A 22,746-nucleotide genomic window follows, 5' to 3' on the forward strand; every position below is an offset into this window, starting at 1 on the left:
ATCCCAGAAGGCATGAGAAACACCAAAGGCCCTGGCAGAAGGCCCCGCGGTGTCCATCGCAGGCAAGCTAAGCACCATCTCCAGCTGGGTGCAAACCATAGTCATGAAAGCACACCTTTGCAGGTTTGAGGATGTGGAGGGCAGGGCTGGGCAGATGCCAGGCACGAAGAGAGAGAGGAGCACTGGTTGTGGACGACCCTAAGGCAGCCTAAGAAGGTATGTGCGAGGGTCCGGCGGCCCTCCTCCTGCTCCCCACGGCCACGCCCCTCGCCGTGGCCAACTTGCCAACGCGCGCGACCTCCAGCACCCCTGGGCTGTGCGCGCTCTCGGCTCCAGGCGGTCCGCCAGGCCCGGGTAGGAGGACAGAAGGGTCCCCGCGCAGACTCCCGCGGGTGCCGCGGCCGCGGCCGCTTCCGCGCTATCCTGTGCGCTCCTCCCGCGCGCTGTGCGTGTCCGAGCGCGGGCACTCGCGGTGCAGGTGGGCGCGCTCTCGCGGGCGGGGGTCCGGCCGGGCCGCGCGCCTCCCCCGGAACTCGGCCGTGCCATTCCCATGATGCCCAGCCACCGGGCACGGCTTCCGGAGCGCGGCCGCCACCGCCACCGCCGCCGCCGCCGCGGGTAGGTGGCGGGAGGGACGGCCTGAGGGGGGGTCGCCCCGCCCCTCGTCGCGCCGGCCCCGCCCTCCCCTCCCGCGCTCCCACGGCGCGCCGGGCCCTGGGGTCCCCGCGGGACTCCGCGGTGGCCACGGGCGCCGGACCGAGGGAGGGCGGGGCGCGTGTGTCCGCGCTTCCCCGCGCTCCGGGCCCGGCGCCTCCCGGGGCGCGGGGCGCAGGGCGGGCAGCTGGGCTGGGTTTGCCGTGCAGGCCGCGGCGGGCGGGCACCGGATCGGGTCGGTGGCTGGGGCTGGTCGCCGCCACGGGAGAGGGTCACAGCCCACGGGAGGCTCCTCCCGCGGGTGCCTGGCGCTTGTTACACTCTACGTTCCTCGAGAGCCTGCGGGCGCAGGTCGGGCCCAGGTGAGGTTCAGGTGAGGGGCGGGCTCTGGGTCACCGAGGCCTGCCTGGCCTTCAAGGCTGGCCTTCTTGCCCTGCCACGCGCAGTTTCGAGGCCCCCGGATTTCCTAAGCCTAGGATCACAGAAAATGACCCCGGGAATGGATGGGTGGGGGCCACAGACCAGCCGGAGGCCCTGCCTCTGCTTGGAAAAAGGTTGGCATTATTCTGCCGAAGACCAGAATGACTGCTGCTCCAGCTGCCTCTCAGGCAGCGAGATGAGCAGCAGCGGCATTCTTTCTCCCCTTGCCTCCACTCCCGCACAGGAGAGGACAGACACAGCAGCTTTTCTGGGGACCGAATTGTGTCAGTACCTCTGGATCCTAAGGACCAGATCTTAACCACACCCACTTTAAGTTGGAGTACAGGGCCCTCAACATCATAACTTAAATTTAGAGACCACGCTGGGGTGCAGGAGCTGATTGTACCCACAGCCACCCAGGAAACATGATTCCCAGTGCTGCCAGTTTAAAGCCCCAACCCTGCCTTCAGCTCACATTTCTAACTCTCTGCAGTTCTCCAGAATGACAGCTCCCAAGAGTGATGTAGACCAGGTAGCTGGACCAACAACCATTAAGACTGTCAGAGAAGCTCAGCTCTGGGTCCCTCCTTATAAGCTGTGAACAGGTGAGTGGAGATAAACTGACCTCTTCCGCCCAGCTCTGAGCCTGGTGTAATGGTTGCCCTCTTGTTAAGACATCATTACTCTCCCCACCCCCTCCAGCACCTTTTGTTGTGTTTCCTTTGGTCTGGTGAGATAGCACCTCAGCAGCCCCGTCTTTGAAGATAAGGTAACAGTGCTAGCCTTGGACTCCTGATCCTCTGGCCGTCACCTGAGATTACTGGCTTTTGCCACCACACCCCACTTGATTCAGACCCTCCACAGTTAGGCTGTGCCAATGTTTAGTGATTTCTGTGGGATTGCTCTGGCAGTCTGAACACAGCTACAGCAGGGAAGACGTAGGTCCCCTAGCCAATAAAAGAAGTTCCTGTCCCTATGAGTTCCCGCTGCCCTGTGCTGTGGGGTGTCTCGGGAAGGCAATGTTATTAGTGAGCAGGACTATGGTAGATGGTGGCCGGGATGTACGCTCTGATAGACAGTATAGGAAAGCACTCCCCACCCTGTGGCTCTCACCCAGAAGAGTGGCAAATTATCTACAATTAATGTGGTTGGTGTTAGGGCAAGCATTCCTGAATTTGTTTTAAACCTTTTTTTACATTATTGACATAACAGAAAAAAAAATACTTATAAGCTATCATCAGTTGCTAAACTAGGTGTCCCTGATTCTTTATAATCATGGTAGTAAAAGCTGATTTTATTTATTTATTTATTTATTTGGACAATTTGGTCTCACTCTGTAGCCCTGACTAGCCAGGAATTCACTATGTGTAGACCAGGCTGGCCTGGAAGTCACAGAGATCCACCCAACTCTGCCTCCTAAGTGTTAGGATTAAAAGTATGTCCTGCCCTTCAAAGTTTTATTTTAGAAGCTGGTGGATGATGCTTTGACATGTAAATGAAGCAGCAAAGACCTCATCCCTAAAGCCGTATGGAGCATGCCTACACCTGAGAATTTCCAAGTCATTTCAGTAGATTTTGTATATTAGTTTCACCCTTTAAGCACACATTGGTCATCGCCCATGAGTTGTCGCTGCCCTTGCAGTGACCTCTAGTTAGTTGCCTGTGCTCTAAGCAGATCTTGGTCTATGTGGCCAGCCCCATCACTCTGGGAAGGGATTTTCAGGATGTATACAGCGCATCCTGATCTTTCAGAAAGGCAAAGTCTGGTGAAATAACTGGTGGAGAGGACAGACCATGGAAGCAAAGCAAACAACAGACCAGACCCTACCATCCGGCCTTGGGTTAGGGATGGCAACAATCTTCTGTGCCTTCCGTTGGAGGAGCTCAGGTCTCTGTCCTTCAGCCTTGTAGGTGCTCTCCAATCTCAGGCAGGCAGAAGGGGATCAAAGAAGCCTAGAAGAATTAAGAGCAACACAGAGCAGCTGGTATTTTTCCAAATGTCCCTGCACCTCCTGATGAGGCCCCTCTTTGCAGTGTTCCTGACACCAGCCTGGCTGGCCTGTAGAAACCTGGCTCCGATGGCACAGGCATGTGTCACTTTACTTCACAGTATCCTTGACATCTGGGCCGACAAGCCCATGGTCTGTTTGCACAGTCCTTTTTCCAGACCCACCCCTAGGATATGACCACCAAAAAGCTGGCACAACTTTCATTGATGTCAGCCTAAGAAAATCATCTGTCAGATATACATTTGACATTTTCACAAACAACAGCATAGTGAAGGCATCTCCAAAAAAGCTTGAGAAAGTGGTTTTTGAGTCCTTCGTACATTGCAGCTTTGGTGAAAAAAACATAGAGACCGTTTATGGAAAGGATCCACCCATAAAGTCCAACATACCTGGGCGAGTGGATAGTCACTCTTTTTAAAGCACAGAGAAGCATGTATAGACTGCTGTGACTTCTGAGATCACCGGGAGGTAAATGACCCCTCTTTTGTTCTCTTACAGAAAACGTGCAAACCTAGAGGGGAAAGGAAAGGGCTGCTGGAGTTGGCACTTTTTTTCAACAGTCTTCCACCTACAGGATGGAAGTGACTCCTGGTACTACTGGCAAAACTAAGGCCTGAGAGGCTTGCATAAGCCACCCCAGCCAAAGAGACATTCCGCTGCAGCCCCAGCTGTGTTGTCTCTTGTCCTGATGTGGCTGTTTACTGATGTTACTGATTAGCTGTGTCCTCCATTATGCTTTCTTTGCTCCCAGGATGTGAAACAGGCTGACGCCTAAGCCCTGCCTCCCAGCACCCAGCCTGCCCGCTAGGATGTTCCTCATGAACGCCCCTCCAGTGGTGGCGCTCCAGTCCAGATGGGAGGCCTTTGGCCAGCCCAGGAACTTCTGCTTTCCTGACTGCTTCTCTGAGTCTAAAGAAGAGGACACCTCCAGGGCATCAGTGAGTGCCAGGGTACAGATGCTCATTAGCACACTGCAGAGAGACGAGGCTGCCCTGGGCATGAGCCATGAGCGTGTCACACAAAGAGGCCAACGTGCAGAGAGGTGCCGGGACAGCAGGCTGGCCCCCAAACCTGCTGTGTGCAAAGAGCAGCCAGAGTTCCCTGCTTGTGGTCTTGTTGCAAACTGCAACCCCCTGGAGAAAGATGAAGCTGGGAGACAGGGTCCCTTGGAACTGGATTCTGACAGTGATGACTCTGTGGACCGAGACATTGAGGAGGCCATCCAAGAGTACCTGAAGGCCAAGGGTGGAGCTTCTGAGCCTATGTCCCGAGGTCCCCCCTGTGTCCCAGAGCCTGCCCACAGCAGTACCCTGCCTATCCCGTGTACCCCACAACTCACGCCTGGCTCAGGTAGTGATCCTGTGGGAGCCAGCGAGGACCACGGCTCTACTTCCCCAGCTAGCATGAGCAGCGAGGACTCCTTTGAACAGAGCATCCGAGCCGAAATAGAACAGTTTCTTAATGAGAAAAGACAGCATGAAAACCCAAAGTGTGATGGGTCTGTGGATAAAAAATCAGACCCAAATGAAAGCCCTGCCAGACTTAGAGGGAACCAAGAGACCTCAGCCAGGGCAGCTCTGATAGGAACCTGTAAGGAATTTATTTTCCGAAAACCTCCCAGGTTGACGAAGATGAACACACAGCCCAGAAACTTCCGGCCAAAGGTCACCACAGAGCCTGAGACTCTGGTCAACACAAAGCTGACTGCCCACAGGCCAGAGGCTGCACAGAACAGGGGTGGAGTGAGGAGGAGCATGCCTGCCAGGCGCAGCAAGCGGATCAGGAGCCTAGCCCCAGTGCAACCGGCATCTGACTCCAGCAGCGATGATGGCATTGAGGAGGCCATCCAGCTATACCAGCTAGAGAAAACCAGGAAGGAGGCCAGTGGGGACCCACCTCTGAGAGCCCAGCTGAAAGAGGAGAGCCCTGGCAGTGCCCAGCCAAGTGCCTTGCCTGAAGTCCCCAGGAGAGCCTCTAGCAAGAAAAAGCTGGCAGTTCCAAAGGTTGTGGACACCAATCTGGCGGGCCTCCACCCTGACCCCGTCTCCAAGGTCATAAAGGACACAAGAGCCTCTGTACCTTCAGGGCACACAGCTGCCAAGAGTGAAGCTGTCCACCATGCCTCATGCCTAGCCGACACATCCACTGAGCTGATGTGCGCGGAAGCAATCCTGGACATTTCCAAGACCATCCTGCCAGCCCCCATGGAAGGCAGTGACAGGCTTCCATCCATGACTCCACTCTTCTGTCCCCCACCCATGCCTCCCCACTCTGAAGGTGATAGCAGCAACATTGACAGTGATGACAGCATAGAGCAGGAGATCCGGACATTTTTGGCCCTCAAGGCACAAGTAGGGAGTCCTCAGCCTACCCAGGGCCTGCTGTCCTCGCCTGGCCCCAGTGGCCAGCCTGGCATCCCCAAGGCCCCTCTTGCTAAAACACCAGATCTGCCTCTGGGCTGCAAACGGAAACGGAGAAACGGAGGCAATACTATGGTGACCAAGAAAATAAGGGAGGGCAGTGCCCGGGACAGTGACCACATCCAGGGGAAAGTTCAGCCTGGCCATGATGGCTGGGACCCTCTCAGCCCGAGCAAAGTCACAGAGGCCCCAGGAGGGGAGGCTGAGGCCAAGGACCAGCCTGTCACTTCCAGGACGGTTGGGCTTAGCGACACACAGCTATCGCAAGGCCATGGAGGCCTCGGCAAGGCCAGCGAGGGGAAGAGTGCCATTGAGAAAGAAAGCTCCGAGGATAAGAGCAGTTCTCTGGACAGTGACGAGGACCTGGACATGGCCATCAAGGACTTGTTAAGATCTAAGCGGAAGTTCAAGAAGAGATGCCGAGAGCCCCGAGCTGCGTGTAAGAAGGTCAGATTTGGCACCACAGAGACTCGGGGTGGGGAGAAGCTGAGCAGCCTTCCTGGGGACTGGAAGGACCAAGGACAGCATGCACTACGGAGCTGTCTGCCCAAGTGCAGAGGGGACGGCAAAGACAGCCCAGGAAGGAGCCCAGTTAGCATCTCCGGCAGGGTGGCAGAGAGGGTGAAGCTGGGTGGCATGGGGGCTGAGGATGCCGCTCCTGCATTGCTTCCCAGGAGGAAAAGTCCAGAAGAGACTCCTACCTCTAAGGACACAGTATCCAGTAGCCACCCTCCTTCAGCCTCTGTCCCCCTGTCTGAGGACAGTTCAGTGGACAGTGATGACAGCATTGAGCTAGAGATCAGGAAGTTTTTGGCAGAAAAGGCCAAGGAGTCTGTACGCAGTTCAGAACCTCAAGGGGTCCCTGCCAAGCCAGAGATGCCCTGCAGGAAAGAGCCAACCCCGAGCTTGCAGCCTGGAGTGTGCACACGGAGCCAAAAAGCCAGGGGAACCCCTCAGTTGGCCGAAGGAAGAAGAGGCCCAGAGAGAGCTCGGACACAGGCAGCCAACCTCTTGAGCCAGACTGGGAGGGTCCCCCCTCGTGCTGAGCAGGCCACTCGCCTCCCCACTGCCCTGGGCCGAAGCGAGCCAGCACTACCCAAGAACACCAGCAGGAACAGCTGTGCCAAAGCATCTCCACCAAACAGGAAAAGTGCTAGTGTTCACAAAGACCAACGGGGAACCCAGACTGCCGTGGCAGAAAGTGTTTTCAGTCAGCTGCCCAGTTATACAGAGGCTGGAAGTGCAGGGGGTGCCTTTCACCTGAACTATGGCAGTCAGAACTTGTTGACCCCCAAACCTGGACCCCAGGCTGACCTTACCCTCCCCTGGAGTGACTTTGCACACCAGAGCAGGCTGTCCAGCCCATGGGCACTGAACTCGGGCCAAGGCACAGTGTGGACAGGGGTCTTCCGGGGTGAGAAAGAAAAGGGGGCCACATCACAGGCTGGGGTCCCACCCAGCCTCTCCTCAGGCCCCAGGAAGAGCCTGCCTTTCCTCTCCACCCAGCTCTTCCACTTTGGGAAGAGTGTCTCCTGGGGAGCCAAGCAGGCTGGTCTCTTCAGCCCCAACCTGGGCCTGCCTCTGCAGGGTCCAGCATTCTCGGCCTTCAGGGAGCCCCAGCCTGGCCATAGCCCTGTATTTGGAAGCCCACACTTGCTTATGAAGGACAGTGGGCAGTGGTCAAGCCGGAAGGCTCAGGGGCCCCTGAGACAGCAGGACAGGAGGAATTCCAGTTCTGAGGACAATGTCCTAGACCTGAGATACCGGCACAGGGTTGACAGGGAACACCAGGACCAGGAGGCTTTGGGCAGTGATGCCAGCGAATTCAGTGATACCTCCATAGAGGATGGGGGCAGTGCCACAGTGAGCAGTAAAGGCCTCAAACTGTGACAGGCATGTTATGGCTCTCAGCTGTGGGAAGCAGTGTTCGTGTCCTGTCTGTGTGCGCATGTGCACACGTGCGTGTGTGTGTGTGTGTGTGTGTGTGTGTGTGTGTGTGTGTGTGTGTACATACAGCATGGGATGGGAATCGGGGATCCTGACAGTTAAAGAGCAAAACTGGGTCCCTTCTGTGCAGCCCCTCTATAAATATGTACACTAATCTCAAATGACGTTCTTATTTAATGATTGTGTCCTGGTACATATGTTTTTTTTGTAGGATTTTGGTTTTTTGTTTTTGTTATTTTTTGTAAATTATTTAAAATGCTGAGAGAAAAAAAAAACTTTTGAAAATGTTCAGTCTTGCAGGGTGTTCCTAGCTGCAATTCTCTGTGGTCTCCGTGCATGTATGGTAGATGAGCAAACACTTGGTTCTAACCATCCCTGTGAGGGACAGAGGCAGAGGCTGAAACTGTCGGCCATTTGCTGGTGCAAATATTCAGGCCGGCAGCAGCTGTCCACCTCGGAAGTGCTAATATGGCTGAGGTGTGTCAGGATGCCAGTAGGACAGGGTGCTTCATGAAGGACTCTGGTCTCTGGCCCAGGCTGTCTGGATTCTGTAGTCAAGGCCCGCAACTAGAAAGCACTTTGAAGCACAACAGCTAGCAAATAGCTAACCAGCCATCCCCTGTTTAGTGTGGGAATCTGGCTGCTGGTGCTGCAGCTCAGTGGAGCCCAGATCATCCAGTATCCAGATGGTGGGGAATTCTAGCATCCATAGAAACCTCTTCATATGAGAGCTACTGATTTTCTCTGAATCATGTCTCTAAAAGGTGATCCACATGTTTGTTTTGATGTATGTATGGGTGAGTAGTGAGGCCATGAAATGGCTTGGTCCCCTAACTGATCTTAGCCACTTGTGATGGCGAGCCCCAGCCCTGGAAACAGTGAAGCTAAACCCTCCCCACTCCTGCCTTGTAAGACACAAAGGCCAGTTGTGTGCACCTAACAGTAACACTGGCAGTCTGCATGGCTTTGTGCAACCCTGCTTCTCCCCAGGAGGGCCTGGGCCAGTGCTGAGGACAGGCGCAGGCAGCAGCTTGGGATCCTGGGAGTTAGGCAGAGTGATAACTGCCGTGGTGCTGAGGTATCCATGGCAACTGGGGGCTGAAGATGTGTGGGACCCCAGTGAGGAGATCACATCTGTGTTGTGGTTATTTGCCTGTCCCCCCTGAGTTCTGCAGCTCAGTATACTGGATTGCTATGGGTCTACTTTGTGGCTGAATCCTGTCAGTACTCTTAACATTCTAACGTGGAAGTGAATTTTCTACTTTATGCACCTGGGTCTGAATTATAATTCACTTCTGTGCCCAAATGCGGACACAGTGTCTGCCATGTTGGAGCTGTGACATGGTGCAGGGCTCTGTGGCCCCATCATGGTCCTAAACCATCTTGATCTGTGTATAAGAGATTCTGTGTGCATATTTGTTCATGTGTTTCTAGGAGAAACAGCTTTGTGTCATCCGTGTTCCCATTTAAAATTTTTAAAGAGTGCTTTTAACCCTTGAAAACAAAAGCATCTTGTTTTGTATATAAGACCCATCAGGTTTTTGTTCTTGCTTTTCTAATGAATAAACCAAGTACTGTCCACAAACTAGTTTGTCCTTTGTTGCGGGGAGAGGGGAGTATAAACATGGCCTGGCTGGGGTGATGATGCCACCACCAAAGGGAAGGAGCTTTGCCCCAAAACAGTGCCTGTCAGTCCAGTCCCTGCTCTGGTCCAAGTCTCCTGAACCCAGGGGCCATAATGCTTTCCTTCCAAGTCTGTTGTGCTGGGGGCCACAGAATATCTGCTCTGCATTGTGGGAAGGACAGTGCCCTTGGGTTGTGGGCTGTGCCATCCATCAGCTATGGCCAGCAAGACATGTATGCTCATGTCTTAGTTTCTTGTCCTGTCCCTGTGATAAAGTACTCTTCGCAGAATGATTAAAAGCTCTTGACAAAAGCAACTTCAGGGCTGATTATTCTGCTCAGAGATACAGCCCATCATATCAGGAAAGGCCTGGCAAGAGCCTGAAGCAGCTGGTCACATCACATGCTCAGTCAGCAAACAGGGATAAGTGCCCCTGTGGTGGCACTGGTGGCTTTGTGAGAAGCCTCATCTGACTGCCTTGCTCTTCCTTGTTATGTGGTGCCTCTGCTTGTTCTGGTCCAGAGTGAGGGCCTTGGAGATGCCCAGAAGATACCAGGGCCTTAGTATGGAATCCTTAGGCTCCAGAACCCTGAGCCAAAAAACCTCTATTCTCTATCAATTACAAGCCTAAAATAATTTGTTATACCAAGAATATGGAGTAAGACAGGCAGGTGGATTACATCAAAAGTATTTGGTTTCTGGGTGTTGGTTTTGTTTCTTTGTCATTGTAGACACTTCCTCTATTTAACATGCATGTCTACCTTTGTACTCATCAGCCCTTCCAGAAGAAGCATTTTATTGGACATGACCAATTAAAGCAATTCAGTGCCCAACTGTAGTGCCAGAATGAAACCCACACAACCCACAGGCAAGCTTGGTCCCTGTGCCAAGCCACGTTTTGTTTGCCAGCCAGCAATCCTGGCCCAGGCCCCATATTACCCTGGGCTTGGAAGTAGAGACTGTCCAGCATACAGGTTTGCTCAGATGTACCAGGTGCTGAGACAAAGCTGCCTCTTCACACAGCGGGACAGGAGCTCAGTCACTCTGGCTGAGTCTTGCCTCTGGTTTTTCCTGCTATGGCACTGTCCACTTGCTTTTCAGGATGGCTGCTGCAAAGGCATGCCATCTTTTCAGCCCTTGGTTGGTGAGCCCTTTTCTTTCTTTTTTTCTTTAAGATTTATGTATTTATTTATTACTTACACATTATTCTGCCTGCATATAGGCCTGCACACCCAAAGAGGGCACCAGATCTCTTTATAGATGGTTATGAGCCACCACATGGTTGCTGGAAATTGAACTCAGGACTTTGGAAGAGCAGCCAGAGCTCTTAACCTCCGAGCCATCTCTTGAGCACAAGCCCTTTTCTTTCAACAGAAGATAAATGGGGCTGAGGATGAAGCTTGGCTGAGTTTGATCTCCAGCACCACAGAAACCAAGTGTGGTAGCATATACCTGTCATCCCAGTATTCAGGAGGTTGAGAAAGGGTCAGTTCAAGGTTATCCTCAGCTATGTGGAAAGGGGAAAGGCTAGATATAGAAGAGCTAGGAGCATTTATAGATTTTGTTGTTGTTGTTGTTGTTGTTGTTGTTGTTGTTTGAGACAAGATTTCTCTGTGTAGCCTTGGCTATCCTAGAACTTGCTCTGTAGACCAAGCTGGCCTCAAACTCACAAAGATCTACCTGACTCTGCTTCCCCAAGTGCTGGGATTTACAGGTGTGCGCCATAGAGAATATTTTTAATGATTGTTAACCTATTTTTAGCAAGACACCGTGGTGCACTTCTTTAATCCCAGCAAGTGGGAGGCAGAGGCAGGTGGAGCTCTGTGAGTTTAGGGCCAGCCTGGCTTACATAGTGAGTTCTATGTCAGCAGGGCAATGTAGACAGACCCTTGTCTCAAAAAGCCACAAATTGATTAGTTCAGGGGCTGGGGAGATGGCTCAGCAGTTAAGAGCAGTACTGGTCTTGCTAAGAACCCAGGTTCAGTTCCATCGCCCTTATTAGGTGACTCACAACCTCCTGCATCTCCAGTTCCAGGGGCTCTTCTGCTGGGCTTAGGCACCTGTACCCATGTGGTATGCAAACTCATGAAGACATGCACATGTATACAAATAACAATTTTAAACCCTTTTATTTGCGTGTAGAGGTGTTTTGTCTGCATATATGTGTGTGCACCACGTTGTGCCCTCAGAGGCACTAATGCTGGATTTACTTCGCATCACCATGTGGGAACTAGAGTAGCCAGGTCCCTTAGCCCCTAGGCCATCTCTCCAGACCCTAAATCTTAACATAAAATAAAAAAATTTTTGAAACAGGGTTTCTTTGTGAACGCTTGACCATCCTAGAACTGGCTACATAGACCAGGCTGGCCTCAAACTCACAGAGATCTGCCTGCCTCTGCCTCTGCCTCTGCCTCTGCCTCTGCCTCTGCCTCTGCCTCTGCCTCTGCCTCTGCCTCTGCCTCAGCCTCCCCAGTGTTTGGATTGAAGGCATGTGCCACCACTCCTGGCATCCCTAAATAAACCGTTCAAAACAAGACCAACTTTTCAGCCGGACACCCAGTCCGCTGGTTTCCTGCCTCAGAGAAAGAGTCTGTAGATTCTGGCTTCAGCCTCAGCACATAGCTTCTAATTAATCCAATTGATTTTTTCCTAGAAAGCATTTCCACTCCAAATTAGACACTAAGACTGTCGCCAAAGGTTTACTTTGTGCATTAATAATACCAAAGGGGGGGGGAACAGGATGTTTAATTTCTGTGAACAAAGCATTAATGACAGCATGTAAGGATTTCTTCTGTTATCAACGCTTTACAAATTTCCTGTAAAGAGAACACCACCTCCTTCATGGGAATGAAGTTTGAAAAAAATAAATCAGAGGTAGGGAGGTGGCTCAGAGGGTAAAGTATTTGCCACATAAACCTGAGGGCCTGAGTCTGGATCCCCAGCCTGGTACAGAGGCATGCATCTATAACTGAAGGACAGTGGATCCTGGGGCTCACTGGCCAGTCAGTCCAGCCAAAACATCAGGCTCCGGTTTCAGTGAGGTTCCCTGTCTCAAAACAAGGTGGAGAGCAATAAAGGAAGGCAGCAGATGTAAACCTCTGGTCTCCACACACGTAGCAGAGTTCACCCAGGTGCAGGAGTACACATACACTAAAATAGTCATCCAGATTAGTGTACTAGTTGGCTTTGTGTCAACTTGACGAAGCTAGAGTCATCAGAGGAAGAAGCCTCAATTGAGGAAATGCCTCCATGGGATCCAGATGGAGGGTATTTTCTCAGTTAGTAATCAATGGTGGAGGGTCCAACCCATGGTGGACAGTGCCATCTCTGGGCTGGTGGTCCTGGGTATAACAAAGAAGGCTGAGCTGGATACGGTGGCACACACCTGTAGTCCCAACACTCAGGGAGGCAGAGGCAGGTGAATCTCTGTGAGTTCGAGGCCAGCCTGGTCTACAAAGCAAGTCCAGTACATCCAAGGCTACACAGAGAAGCCCTGTCTCAAAAAAAAAAAAAATCAAAAACAAAAACAAAGAGAAAAAAGAAAAAAAGAAAAGCAGGATGAGCAAGCCATGTGAAGCAAGCCAATAAGCATCACTCCTCCATTGCCTCTGCATAAGCTTCCTGCCTCCAGGTTCCTGCCCTGTGTAAGTTCCTATCCTGACTTCCTTTGGAATGTCAAAGTGTATGCTGAACAGATCCTTTCCTATACAACTTGCTTTTTGGTCATGTAGTTTCATTGCAGAGATAAAAACCCTAACTAAGGGGGCTGGAGAGATGGCTCAGTGGTTAAGAGCACGGTCTGTTCTTCCAAAGGTCATGAGTTCAATTTCCAGCAACCACATGGTGGCTCACAACCATTCATAATGTGCTGATTTCTTCTTCTGGCAGGTGTAAATGCAGATAGAACACTCATATGCATAAAATAATTTTAAGAAAAGTAACAAGAAAATGAGAGCTAGAGAGCTAGCTCAGTGGCTAAAAGCACACACTACTCTTATAAAGTTCAGGTCCCATTTGGGACAGTTCACACCTCCTGTAACTCCAGGAAATCTGACATCATCTTCTGGATTCCTCAGGCACACCCCACCTCCACAGAGAGGAGAGAGAGATTTAAAAATAAAAATAAAGTTGGTAAAGGATCACAGAGAGCCTTTATGTGAACCTGAGCATTTCTGGTCTGGGAAGCTAAGTGAGGTTAGGCCTGGATGAACCTTGGATGGCAACCTCCAACCTTCACAGTTAACAATGGCTATCATCGTCAGCCTTTCTGTATGGCACATGTCCCTCTCTGGGCCTTCACTGTGACTAGAGGACCTCCCCACACTCTCTGGGCACCTCCTAGAGTCTATGCAGACTTTAGCCTAGTATGGCCACACAAAGGGCAACGCTCCCAAATAAAGACACCTTATGGCACTCCCTGGCACACCCTGCATTTCAGACCAAGATGTGGGTTCCAAGATGTGCCAATCCCTGCTGCTCCAGGACAAATGAGGCACATCAGAAACTGAGGCCGTGGCATCTTTTTAATAGAAAATCTAGCCATTATTAGCATCTCTCCTGTGTGCAACATGGAACACAAGACGTTATGACCCTATTTGAATATTTTTCTCCTCCAGAAAGGAAAAGTATTTTCTGAAAAGGCAGTGAGATCCATGCCTTCACAACTGGGCACTTGTCAAGGATCATGGCCGCCATGATCCCTACAGCAGCACTGAGTCAGGAGAGTCCCCTGGGACAGGCATCTCGCTCCCTTAGTCGCAGATGGATGGCCTGTTGACATTGTAACTGGGGTGAAAGTTAAGGCGGTCACAATGGGTGATGTAATTGTCAGGGCCTGTCACTATGCTCTTCTCCAGGCTGACGTTAATATTGTTTCTCCGGAACATTCCAGAAGTTAAAAATTGTCTGGAGAACTCACTTGTATGTGGATAATATACTTTCTGGAAATAAAAAGAAACAAGAAGATTAGTGGTGCATGATAACACAAGCAGCCAGGCTGGTATTTCAGAAAAATACATACAGCTCCGTTGCTAAGAAGCACAGAAACCAGAGTGGGCAAGATAGCCTCTTTTGCCCCAACCATTCCAATTTGTGCTTAACATGTCTAACATAATTAACATTGCCTCCTTTATACACTACATGGACAGCAAGAGAAGTTTCAGGATCACCCATATGTGAATAGCACCACACCTAGGTATGAAACAAGCATCAGCCTGGGGTGTGCCAGAGTGACCACACACACACACACACACACACACACACCAAGGCCCACTTCCAGCCACGCCACACGAGGCCTCTCTGTTAGCCTCAGCTGTCTCTTCTGTGAGGGTAGGCAGCTTGCCATGCTTTAACAAATACTTGTAACTAATAAAGAGACAAAGTTAGTTGAGAGTGGTGGTACATACATTTAATCCCAGCACTCAGAAGGCAAAGCTCTGTTGAGTCAAAATCCTCTGTAGAGTGTTTTAAAAAGACTCCTGGGCACGCACAACCAGCGCAGGGTATGGGAAGGGGTTGCCCTGCTGAGGCCTGACCCACTCAGTTCCTGCTGAGTAGCCACTGCGAGTGCAGGACCCCCTGGTGATACTCAGCCTAGTCAGACAGAATCCCTAGATCCGGCACATGCAGACTGACCTCCACCAGACAGTGGTACCCTAGCCCTCACATACCCTGTGTCAAGATCACCTGGTGTGTTCTCTCTTTGGCAGGAGGCACATATAAAGAGAAATTATTTCAGAGCATTTCTCAAGAGGAAAATTTGATATCTCCAGGAAAGCTGAACATAAAATACCGTGTCCAAATCCCATCCCAATACACACAGCTCCCCCGCTGTTAGCATAGCCTATTGCAGGAGCACTGGATTTGAGCCAAAACTGCTACTTGGTTGTGCACTGTGCCCTGGAGGGGGAGGGGGATGTGTCTCTTGGCCCTGCATGTTCATTCAGCACTTTGTTTGTTTGTTTGTTTGTTTGTTGAGACAGGGTTTCTCTGTGTAGCCTTGGCTCTCCTGGACTCACATTGTAGACCAGTCTGGCTTCGAACTCACAGAGATCTACCTGCCTCTGCCTCTCTGGGATTAAAGGTGTGCGCAACCAAGCCCAGCTCCATTCAGTACTTGTTGACAGTGTATAATTACACACATCCACCACTGCATCGCTGTGGAGAATCATACTAAGAGCTGCTCACAGACTGAGTGTACTCAGCCAGAAAGCTGAAGAGCCAACCCAAGAGAACAGCACTGTAAAAAGCAGGGAACACATACCTCCCTTCCAGCTTGCCTCTGATCCCCTCACCTTGTGGCCCATTGCCTGCTAATCTGAGTGTGAAGCACCACTGTTAAACAAGGCAGCACTTTCTCAGTGGCCTTTTATAAAGGCAGAAGCAGTGGGTGGGGCTTTGGCTCGGCTGGTAAAACACTATGTCTACCACTTGCAAAGCCCCAGCACTTCATAAAACAGGATGTCGTAGAGTACATCTTTAACCCAGCCCTTGGGAGATGGAGGCAGGATTTTCAGGAGTCCAAAGTCATCTTCAGCTTTGAACTGATTCAAAACTAGCTCTGGCTACCTTGAGACCATGTCTCAAAGAAAAAGATAAGGCACTCGTTGCCAGCCCTGATGACTCGAGTTGGATCCCCAGGACTGGTGTGGTAGAAGGGGAACCAACTCCTACAAGTTGTCCTCCACCCACAAACATATCCCCATACAAAGACAAGTCAAATGCAAGTTTTTGTTTGCTTGTTTGTTTTTTTTCTTTCTTTTCTTTTTTTTTTTTTTTTTGGGGGGGGGGGAGGGAGGAGACAAGGTTTCTCTGTGTAGCTTTGGCTGTCCTGAACTCATTTGTAGACCAGACTGGCCTTGAACTCACAGTGATCCACCTGCCTCTGCCTCCCTAAGTGCTGGGATTACAGGCATGTGCCACCGCACACAGCTGTTGTTTTTTTTGTTTTGTTTTGTTTTTGTTTTTCAAGACAGGGTTTCTCTGTATAGCCCTGGCTGTCCTGGAACTCACTCTGTAGATCAAGGTGGCCTCAAACTCAAGAGATCCATGTGCCTCTGCCTCTACCTCCCAAGTGCTGAGATTAAAGATGTGAGCCAACATGCCTGGCAAGTAGAATGCAATTTAAGGATGCATAAGCAACAGGACCTATGTGCCTGCTTCTCGCAGAAACACCTTGTCTTTGATTTTTAGAGCATAATCTTTTCACAGGCATTCTGTCACTCATATGACACAACTAAATGATGGACTACCAGGTCTTCAAAACTGACAACTCTTTGGGAAAATTATCTCCAACATCCTCATTCCAGTGTGGGAGCCCAGGGAATCTGGGGGTGCTTTCCCTGGATACCTGAGTCTGACTTCAGCCCTAGAGGCACCATCTTGCACCCTTGGCTGCAGTCAGTACTGCAGTCCAGTGCACAGAGCACATCTCACAACAAGAAACAGAGCCGAAAAGAGCGGACTTCCTTCATCCGCCTCTGAACACCTGCGTAAAAGGTATGCTTGTCCGTGTGACGTGCATGCCTGCCCAGTGGTGTAGCTGACCATAGAATGGGAAGGAGGGCAGTGTGGAAGCAAGCTTATTTGGACTCTTCTTTGTAGGGAGGGGGTCAGTTGGGGAGGGACAGGTTTCTCTGTGTAGCCCTGGCTGTCTTGGAACTCACTCCGTAGCCCAGGCCGGTCTCCAACTCAGAGATCCACCTGCCTCTGCCTCCTGAGCGCTGGGATTAAAGGCGTGTTCTACAGCCACCAAGCAGACTTTTCTCTTTGTACAATATGTTTTGCTTCTAATTTGTATTTTATCATTTCTCTGTCCTGTCCTGTTCTAACATGATTTTAGCTGCCTTGAATTTAAAATGTGGGAACTTGATTTCCAAGTCTGATTCCTCACAACCCTGCTTTTCTAGCTGGCACCTCACCCTGGCATGTCTGGCTTGCACGTACCGGCATCTCATGCACTGTGGGTGCTCGGCTTCCATAAGTCTGGTTACTGGTCTGGTACATGGAGGGAATTTTGTCCGTCCTGTAGAAGAGAGACACACTGTTTCCCACTCATGCTCACTTTAAGTCAGACAAATCATAACCTGGATTAATGGAGCTTTTTTGGTGACGTTCACGGCAGCAATACCATGCCAACAAGGCTCCTAGTATGAGCATTCTCTCTCTCAGCAGGCCTGCCTCCCGGGTCTCCTCTGCTGGCCATGGCCCCTGATCCTTCCAGGGTTAAACCCTACAGAACACCCAGCCAGCAACTGCTGGAGGAGAAGCCTTGGTGGAACCTCGCCACAGACTACCACAGCCAGGTATGGTAGCTACCTTGGGGTCAGCATCTCAGCTTCCAGACCCTGGCAGCATTCCCTCTGCTTCTGAGCCCCAACCTTGCAGAGGCCAAGCTGCTGTCACATGGGGAGGAGGAAGGAAATGTGGTTTGTGAGGCTGTGGTCTGTGATACAGAGGCCACCATCAACTCTACTTCACATCCTGGGGCCTCAGCAGTCTTCTTGTTTGTAGGGAGTGGGTGGTAGTGTGCCTGCAGCTGCTTCAGGGAAGTCAGGGAGGCTTCCATTCTCATTTCCAAGCGAAAGAGGCTGCCCTGTAAACTGAACAATTTTCAGGGGGAGCTTCCAAAGTGAAGAGCCACCTCCTCTTCCCACAACAACCTTACATCTGCACACATTCACTCTTGTGGCTGCTCAGACAGGAGGACCCTGATAGTAATGGTGACACAAGGCACAGGGTTCATGTCTGGCTTCTTTTGACCTCAGCAGCCAGGCACGTGGGAGTCTCACAAACATGGCCAAAGCTAGGGCCACCTGCGGCACTCTCCAGTATGGGGGAGGTAACCTCAGTTTTCCTCACCTGTAGCCACGAAAACACCCTGGATTGTTGAACCTGTCTGGGAGCTGTTCGCTCACACGGTAATAGTCGCTCGTCTTCTCCGGGCCCAGCTTAGCCTTGGTTACCACCGGCTTGGTGCACTCTTGAGGGTTTTTTCCAGACATTGGGCCTCCGCAAGAAACTAGGCAAGGACAGTGAAGTCTGCGGCTAAGGCAGCAGTGCGTCCTGTTGCTAAGCAACAGCGTCACCTGACCAGGAGGAGGCGGGGCGGTTCTTTGTAAGCTGCCTGCCTGAGCAGCCACAGGCAAATCTAGAATCTTCCAGGAGGCGAATAACAAGGAGACAGTGAGGAGTTCTAAACTGGGACTGTCACGCGAAGGAATTCCAAGCTTCCACGTGCAGCGCAGCTCCTCTGGAATTTCCGCTGGCCCTTTTCTGGAACTGTTGGGAAGCAGATCCTGGACAAATGAAATCTTAGGACCCGGGACTTCACTAACCAATGCGCAGAAATTAGGTGCTTCCAATCTCTGCCTGAGCAAGCACTCACTGGCCTGTCGTTTACTGTCCTGGCCAGGGCTTCTCCTTGGCCCCGTCACCGCACGCTCCCCATAACAACGCCTAAACTTAGACGAGAGATGTTGCTAAATTTAGGTAATTTTCTTAGGCCAAATACTGTTGAAATATAAAAAGATGATCTCGTGAGCCGTGCACGTAGCTCACAGAAGAGTGACTGCATTAATGAAGTGCTAGTGCAGTGCCAGGAGGCAGATCTCTGAGTTCAAGGCAGCCTGATCTACATTGAGTTCTAGGGCAACCAGGGGTACATAGTAAGACTCTGTCTCAATAATAATAATAATAATAATATAACGATTTTTAAAACAAACAATAAAAACTGCTTGGGCACAATGTGGTGCTGGACGCCAGTAATCCCAGCACTCAGGAGGTGGAGGCAGGCAGAATGCCTGGCCAGCCAGGGAGACTTTGGTTGGTTGGTATAGTCGTCATTCTTGAATGTAATTTGGAGCTGGAGAGGTGGCTCAGCAGTTAAATGCATTTGTTGCTCCTGCAGGGCATCTGGGTTCAAGTCTGCACCTACAGTGTGACTCACAAACATCCTTAACTCTTGTTCCTGGGGATCAGACACCTTCTCAGCTCCAAGGGCACCAGGTACTCACAAGGTGCATATGGATACCTGAGAGCCAAATACATCCATAAAATACATAAACCTAGAACAATTGTTAAACAGCAACAAAAAACGCAATTAAAAAACAAACGATAGGGCTGGAGAGATGGCTCAGTGGTTAAGCGCTCTGACTATTCTTCCAGAGGTCCTGAGTTCAATTCCCAGCAACCATGTGGTGGCTCATAACCATCCATACCTTCTACTGCCGTCTTCTGGCATGCAAGTGTACATACAGATAGAGGATTCAAAATAAATAAATAAAATCTAAAAAAACAAAAACAAACAAATAATAAACCTGATGGTGGTGGCTCCCACATTTAATCCCCGCACTCCAGAGGCAGAGGCCGGCGGCTCTCCATGAATTCAAGGCCAGCCTGGTCTACAGAGACAATCAAGGACAGTCAAGGCTACACAGAGAAACCCTGACTCCCTGGGAAAAAAAGACAAACAAACAAAAAAAGACCAGTAAAAAACATTTTGAACAAGAGGATGCCTCCTCCAGACCGATTCTGAGAGGATGCTGTCATTTCACAGGGAGGAACGAGCTGTGGGTGAAAGTGCCCTGGTCCTGGTTCAGTCCCACGTCCCACCTAGGCACCAATCACCCGCCACAGCACTGGCTCACCTGGGCAGAATCCCACTTCTAAGGTTGCACGGCCTGCCCTGCGCAGGGTGGCGGAGGTCCTCCCGGCCTGCATGTGGCGCTGCAGCCCTGCGCGCTGGGCGGAGATGGCGCTCTGCCCGGGAGGAAGAGTCTCTGCGGCATCTCTGTCCACGCGCCCGCCATGGCTCCTGCTCCGGCCCTGTTGACCCCGCTGCTGTGTGCAGGTGAGAGCAGAGGACGCCAGAGATGGGAGGGACCCTGGGATCTGAGAGAGGAGGACAAGGACGTGGACAGGGCGCGGCCCCATCGCCTCTCTTCCCGCAGGTGTGCGGCGCTGGCCAGGTTTCCTGCAGAAGGCGGCCCTGGGCCCAGCGGGGCAAAATGGTAGGATGGTGACAGGAGCCCCGGTCCCCGCGGTCAGCGAGCCCCAGGACAGCTACGGTAAAGGCCAGCGGCCGGAAGTGGGCCGGGGAGCGGAATCGTGGAGGGGTTGTCATTGCGGGATCCCTGAGCGAAGCCTGGGTCAATCTCCCTAAGTGGGGTGGGAGGGAGAATAGCCCCTCAGCGGCCTCGTAGCTCCCGAGACCAGTGGAGACCAATTTTGTCTCTGTCCACCTTGCTGATATTCAGGCGGGACATTTGAGGCACCAGAAGTTAACAATGCCCGCATCTCTTTCCTCTTGTGTCTGAGGAAACTAAGAGAAGAGAGCTGACCAGGCTTTCCCCACATGGAGTCCACCTGAGACCTTGGCACTAGTGCTATAAAAATGCCCCCGTGTCTTCCAGATCTTTCCTGGCATTTCACCTCAGCCTTGAGGTCCCCACACTCAGGAGCCTTTGGTTGGTGCTGGTGGGCCATAGTGTCTTCCCCCTTTTTCTTTAGATCTCCAGAGCAGGATCCTAAATGTGCCGCTGCAGCATTCGGACTTCTTCAATGTCAAGGAGCTGTTTTCTGTGAAGAGCCTCTTCGAGGCCCGAGTACACCTGGGACACAAAGCTGGTTGTCGGCATAGGTAGCTGGCACAAACAGTGTGGGCAGAGGGTTGGCATCGGGTCAAGATTGGAAGTGGTGCTGGATGGGGGTGTCAGCAGCAATACCGACTGCCGTATATTATTGATGCTTTTCACAGATGTGGTGGAAATTGGGGGTCATCACCGGCCGAGGACCCCCAAGTTTTGGCCAGGACCCCATAGAGAGGTCCTGCCTTATAGAACTGAAGTAGCCATAGAGAGCAACACTAGACAGAGTGCACTGCATGGGTCATGCTTTTTTGTTTTGTTTTTCGAGACAAGGTTTCTCTGTGTAGTGCTGGCTGTCCTGGAACTCACTCTGTAGACCAGGCTGGCCTCAGAACTCACAGAGCCTGACTCTTGCCTCTCTGGTGCTGGGATTAAAGGCAAGTGCCACATCACCCACTTGCCAGTAGGGTTCATGTTTAAGGTGCCGTTGGTCCTCAAATCTCCACAGGGAGAAAGTGGGACAGGTTGAGCCACACACCTGATACTAGCTGCTCAACTCCACAACCCAGCCCATCCCTCACTAGGCAAGGAGTAACAGGGAGCACAGGTAATATAAATAGTGCCTCCCAGCCTGCAGCCCATTTGTATAAGCCTGCATTGCTGATAGGGGTCTGTGGAAGGGGAAGGGTGGCTCCATGAACACGGATTCACTTTGGGGTTTGTTTTTTGGCAGATTTATGGAGCCATACATCTTTGGGAACCGCTTGGGTCAGGATATCATCGATCTGGATCAGACAGCCTTGAATCTCCAGCTGGCCTTGAACTTCACAGCCCATGTAGCCTACCGGAAGGGCATCATCCTGTTTGTGAGCCGGAACCGGCAGTTCTCTTACTTGATTGAGAATACAGCCCGGGATTGCGGGGAGTACGCCCACACTCGCTACTTCAAAGGTGGCTTGCTGACTAATGCTCAGCTCCTCCTTGGGCCTACAGTCCGCCTGCCAGACCTCATCATCTTCCTGCATACACTCAACAATGTCTTTGAACCCCATGTGGCTGTGAGGGATGCGGCCAAGATGAACATCCCCACAGTGGGCATTGTGGACACCAACTGCAACCCATGCCTCATCACTTACCCTGTCCCTGGCAACGACGACTCACCCCAAGCTGTCCAGCTCTTCTGCCAGCTCTTCCGGACAACCATCAACCGGGCCAAGGAGAAGAGGAGGCAGATGGAGGCACTGCATCGGCTGCAGAGCGGGGATTCTGAGGGCAGTGGGACATCTTCTGCACCTGATAAGAGCCATTCCCCATGACAGGAAGCCTTGCACCCACAACAGATAGGCAGGACTGTTCTAAACAGGAAGCTCCTGGTCCAGCCCTGGTCTGTACCCCCATTCCCCATCCTCAGTCAGCATCTGTGTCCTATATTCCTGAGCTACGGCCACCCGAGTGTGACTATCCTGAGCTGACCCTTGTTCGCCTTTTTTCTGGGGACAAACTCAGGTAAAGTGCACAACCACATGGCCTCTGGCATCCACTAAGACTTGGACATAGATAGCCAAGTGGATGGCACTGTTTCTCTCGTCAAGAAGCCCTTGCTTCCACTTTAGAAGTATAGGTCTGTATCAGGTGGGTTCCATTTAGTTTCTCTTTTCAATTAAAATTAATCCTCATTGTCTGCTAATTAATCTTTCTCTGAAGAAAATTACAAGCAAGACAATACTGATAGCCTTCAAATAGCTACCTCTAGACCTATAGCCAGACTTAAGGCTAAGCAGGCTCCTAGAGGGGAGCTACAAAATGTGTAGTCCATGAGGAAGTTCATGATACTAAAGAGCTTAATTAAATTTTGCTAACTCATTCAAACAGAGGTCTGGGGAATATATGTGGGAATGGATTTTAAGGATGTAATCAGGCAGAGTTTATTGCTATGGGCCTTCTGAGTGGAGATCTAGGTTTAATGTGGAAACTTGAACAGCTAAAAAGGAAACAAGCATGCTTTCCAGGGTCTGTTGGATACTGGTTCTTAACAGTGACTCCAGGAGATCGCAAGAAACATTGTGACTCTCCTGTTAAAGTAGAGG

At 51.4% G+C, this 22,746-nt stretch overlaps 3 protein-coding genes and 1 long non-coding RNA gene across 7 annotated transcripts in view; 2 read left to right on the forward strand and 2 right to left on the reverse strand.

The window, feature by feature from the left end:
- LOC132655860 (uncharacterized) overlaps window positions 1-332 on the reverse strand; it is a 94,871-nt gene extending 94,539 nt beyond the window's left edge. Inside the window, exon 1 of the long non-coding RNA XR_009593760.1 lies at window positions 116-332. This is a non-coding gene — a long non-coding RNA (uncharacterized LOC132655860). The remainder of the gene's footprint in view (window positions 1-115) is intronic.
- Window positions 195-9,035, forward strand: Ppp1r26 (protein phosphatase 1 regulatory subunit 26). Of its 4 annotated transcripts, none has more exons than XM_021639047.2 (3): window positions 195-216; window positions 1,568-1,679; window positions 3,582-9,035. In XM_021639047.2, the coding sequence occupies exon 3, from the start codon at window positions 3,893-3,895 to the stop codon at window positions 7,391-7,393; it is 3,501 nt and encodes a 1,166-aa protein (XP_021494722.2). In that variant the 5' UTR covers window positions 195-216; window positions 1,568-1,679; window positions 3,582-3,892; the 3' UTR covers window positions 7,394-9,035. The 4 variants fall into 4 exon arrangements, with proteins under 4 accessions (XP_021494722.2, XP_021494638.2, XP_021494557.2 ...); XM_021638963.2 differs by lacking the exon at window positions 195-216 and adding an exon at window positions 475-618; XM_021638882.2 differs by lacking the exon at window positions 195-216 and adding an exon at window positions 639-1,016.
- A 4,550-nt stretch (window positions 9,036-13,585) lies between these two features.
- On the reverse strand, window positions 13,586-19,771 carry Pierce1 (piercer of microtubule wall 1). The gene is made up of 4 exons (XM_021632572.2): window positions 19,721-19,771; window positions 17,934-18,353; window positions 17,019-17,097; window positions 13,586-14,014 (listed from the first exon to the last, which is right to left on the reverse strand). Exons 2-4 carry the CDS (start codon window positions 18,074-18,076, stop codon window positions 13,826-13,828), a joined length of 411 nt encoding a protein of 136 aa, XP_021488247.1. The 5' UTR covers window positions 18,077-18,353; window positions 19,721-19,771; the 3' UTR covers window positions 13,586-13,825.
- Window positions 19,772-19,808: 37 nt separating this feature from the next.
- Window positions 19,809-22,346, forward strand: Mrps2 (mitochondrial ribosomal protein S2). Its single transcript, XM_021639256.2, has 4 exons — window positions 19,809-19,923; window positions 20,024-20,140; window positions 20,583-20,712; window positions 21,393-22,346. Exons 1-4 carry the CDS (start codon window positions 19,881-19,883, stop codon window positions 21,973-21,975), a joined length of 873 nt encoding a protein of 290 aa, XP_021494931.1. The 5' UTR covers window positions 19,809-19,880; the 3' UTR covers window positions 21,976-22,346.
- The last annotated feature ends 400 nt before the right edge of the window (window positions 22,347-22,746 follow it).

The sequence above is a fragment of the Meriones unguiculatus genome, chromosome 8 (assembly GCF_030254825.1).
Source record: "Meriones unguiculatus strain TT.TT164.6M chromosome 8, Bangor_MerUng_6.1, whole genome shotgun sequence".
Taxonomy (NCBI): Eukaryota; Metazoa; Chordata; class Mammalia; order Rodentia; family Muridae; genus Meriones; species Meriones unguiculatus.

Excerpts from the sequence above, each read along its gene's own strand:
- Ppp1r26 (XM_021639047.2), top strand. The coding sequence starts at position 3,893 with ATGTTCCTCATGAACGCCCCTCCAGTGGTGGCGCTCCAGTCCAGATGG.
- Pierce1 (XM_021632572.2), bottom strand. The coding sequence starts at position 18,076 with ATGTCTGGAAAAAACCCTCAAGAGTGCACCAAGCCGGTGGTAACCAAG. Across the intron at positions 17,098-17,933 it reads GGGTGTTTTCGTGGCTACAG|GACGGACAAAATTCCCTCCA; the intron begins GTGAGGAAAACT and ends TCTCTTCTACAG. Across the intron at positions 14,015-17,018 it reads CCACAGTGCATGAGATGCCG|AAAGTATATTATCCACATAC; the intron begins GTACGTGCAAGC and ends TTTTATTTCCAG.
- Mrps2 (XM_021639256.2), top strand. The coding sequence starts at position 19,881 with ATGGCTCCTGCTCCGGCCCTGTTGACCCCGCTGCTGTGTGCAG. Across the intron at positions 19,924-20,023 it reads GACCCCGCTGCTGTGTGCAG|GTGTGCGGCGCTGGCCAGGT; the intron begins GTGAGAGCAGAG and ends CTCTTCCCGCAG. Across the intron at positions 20,141-20,582 it reads CGAGCCCCAGGACAGCTACG|ATCTCCAGAGCAGGATCCTA; the intron begins GTAAAGGCCAGC and ends CTTTTTCTTTAG.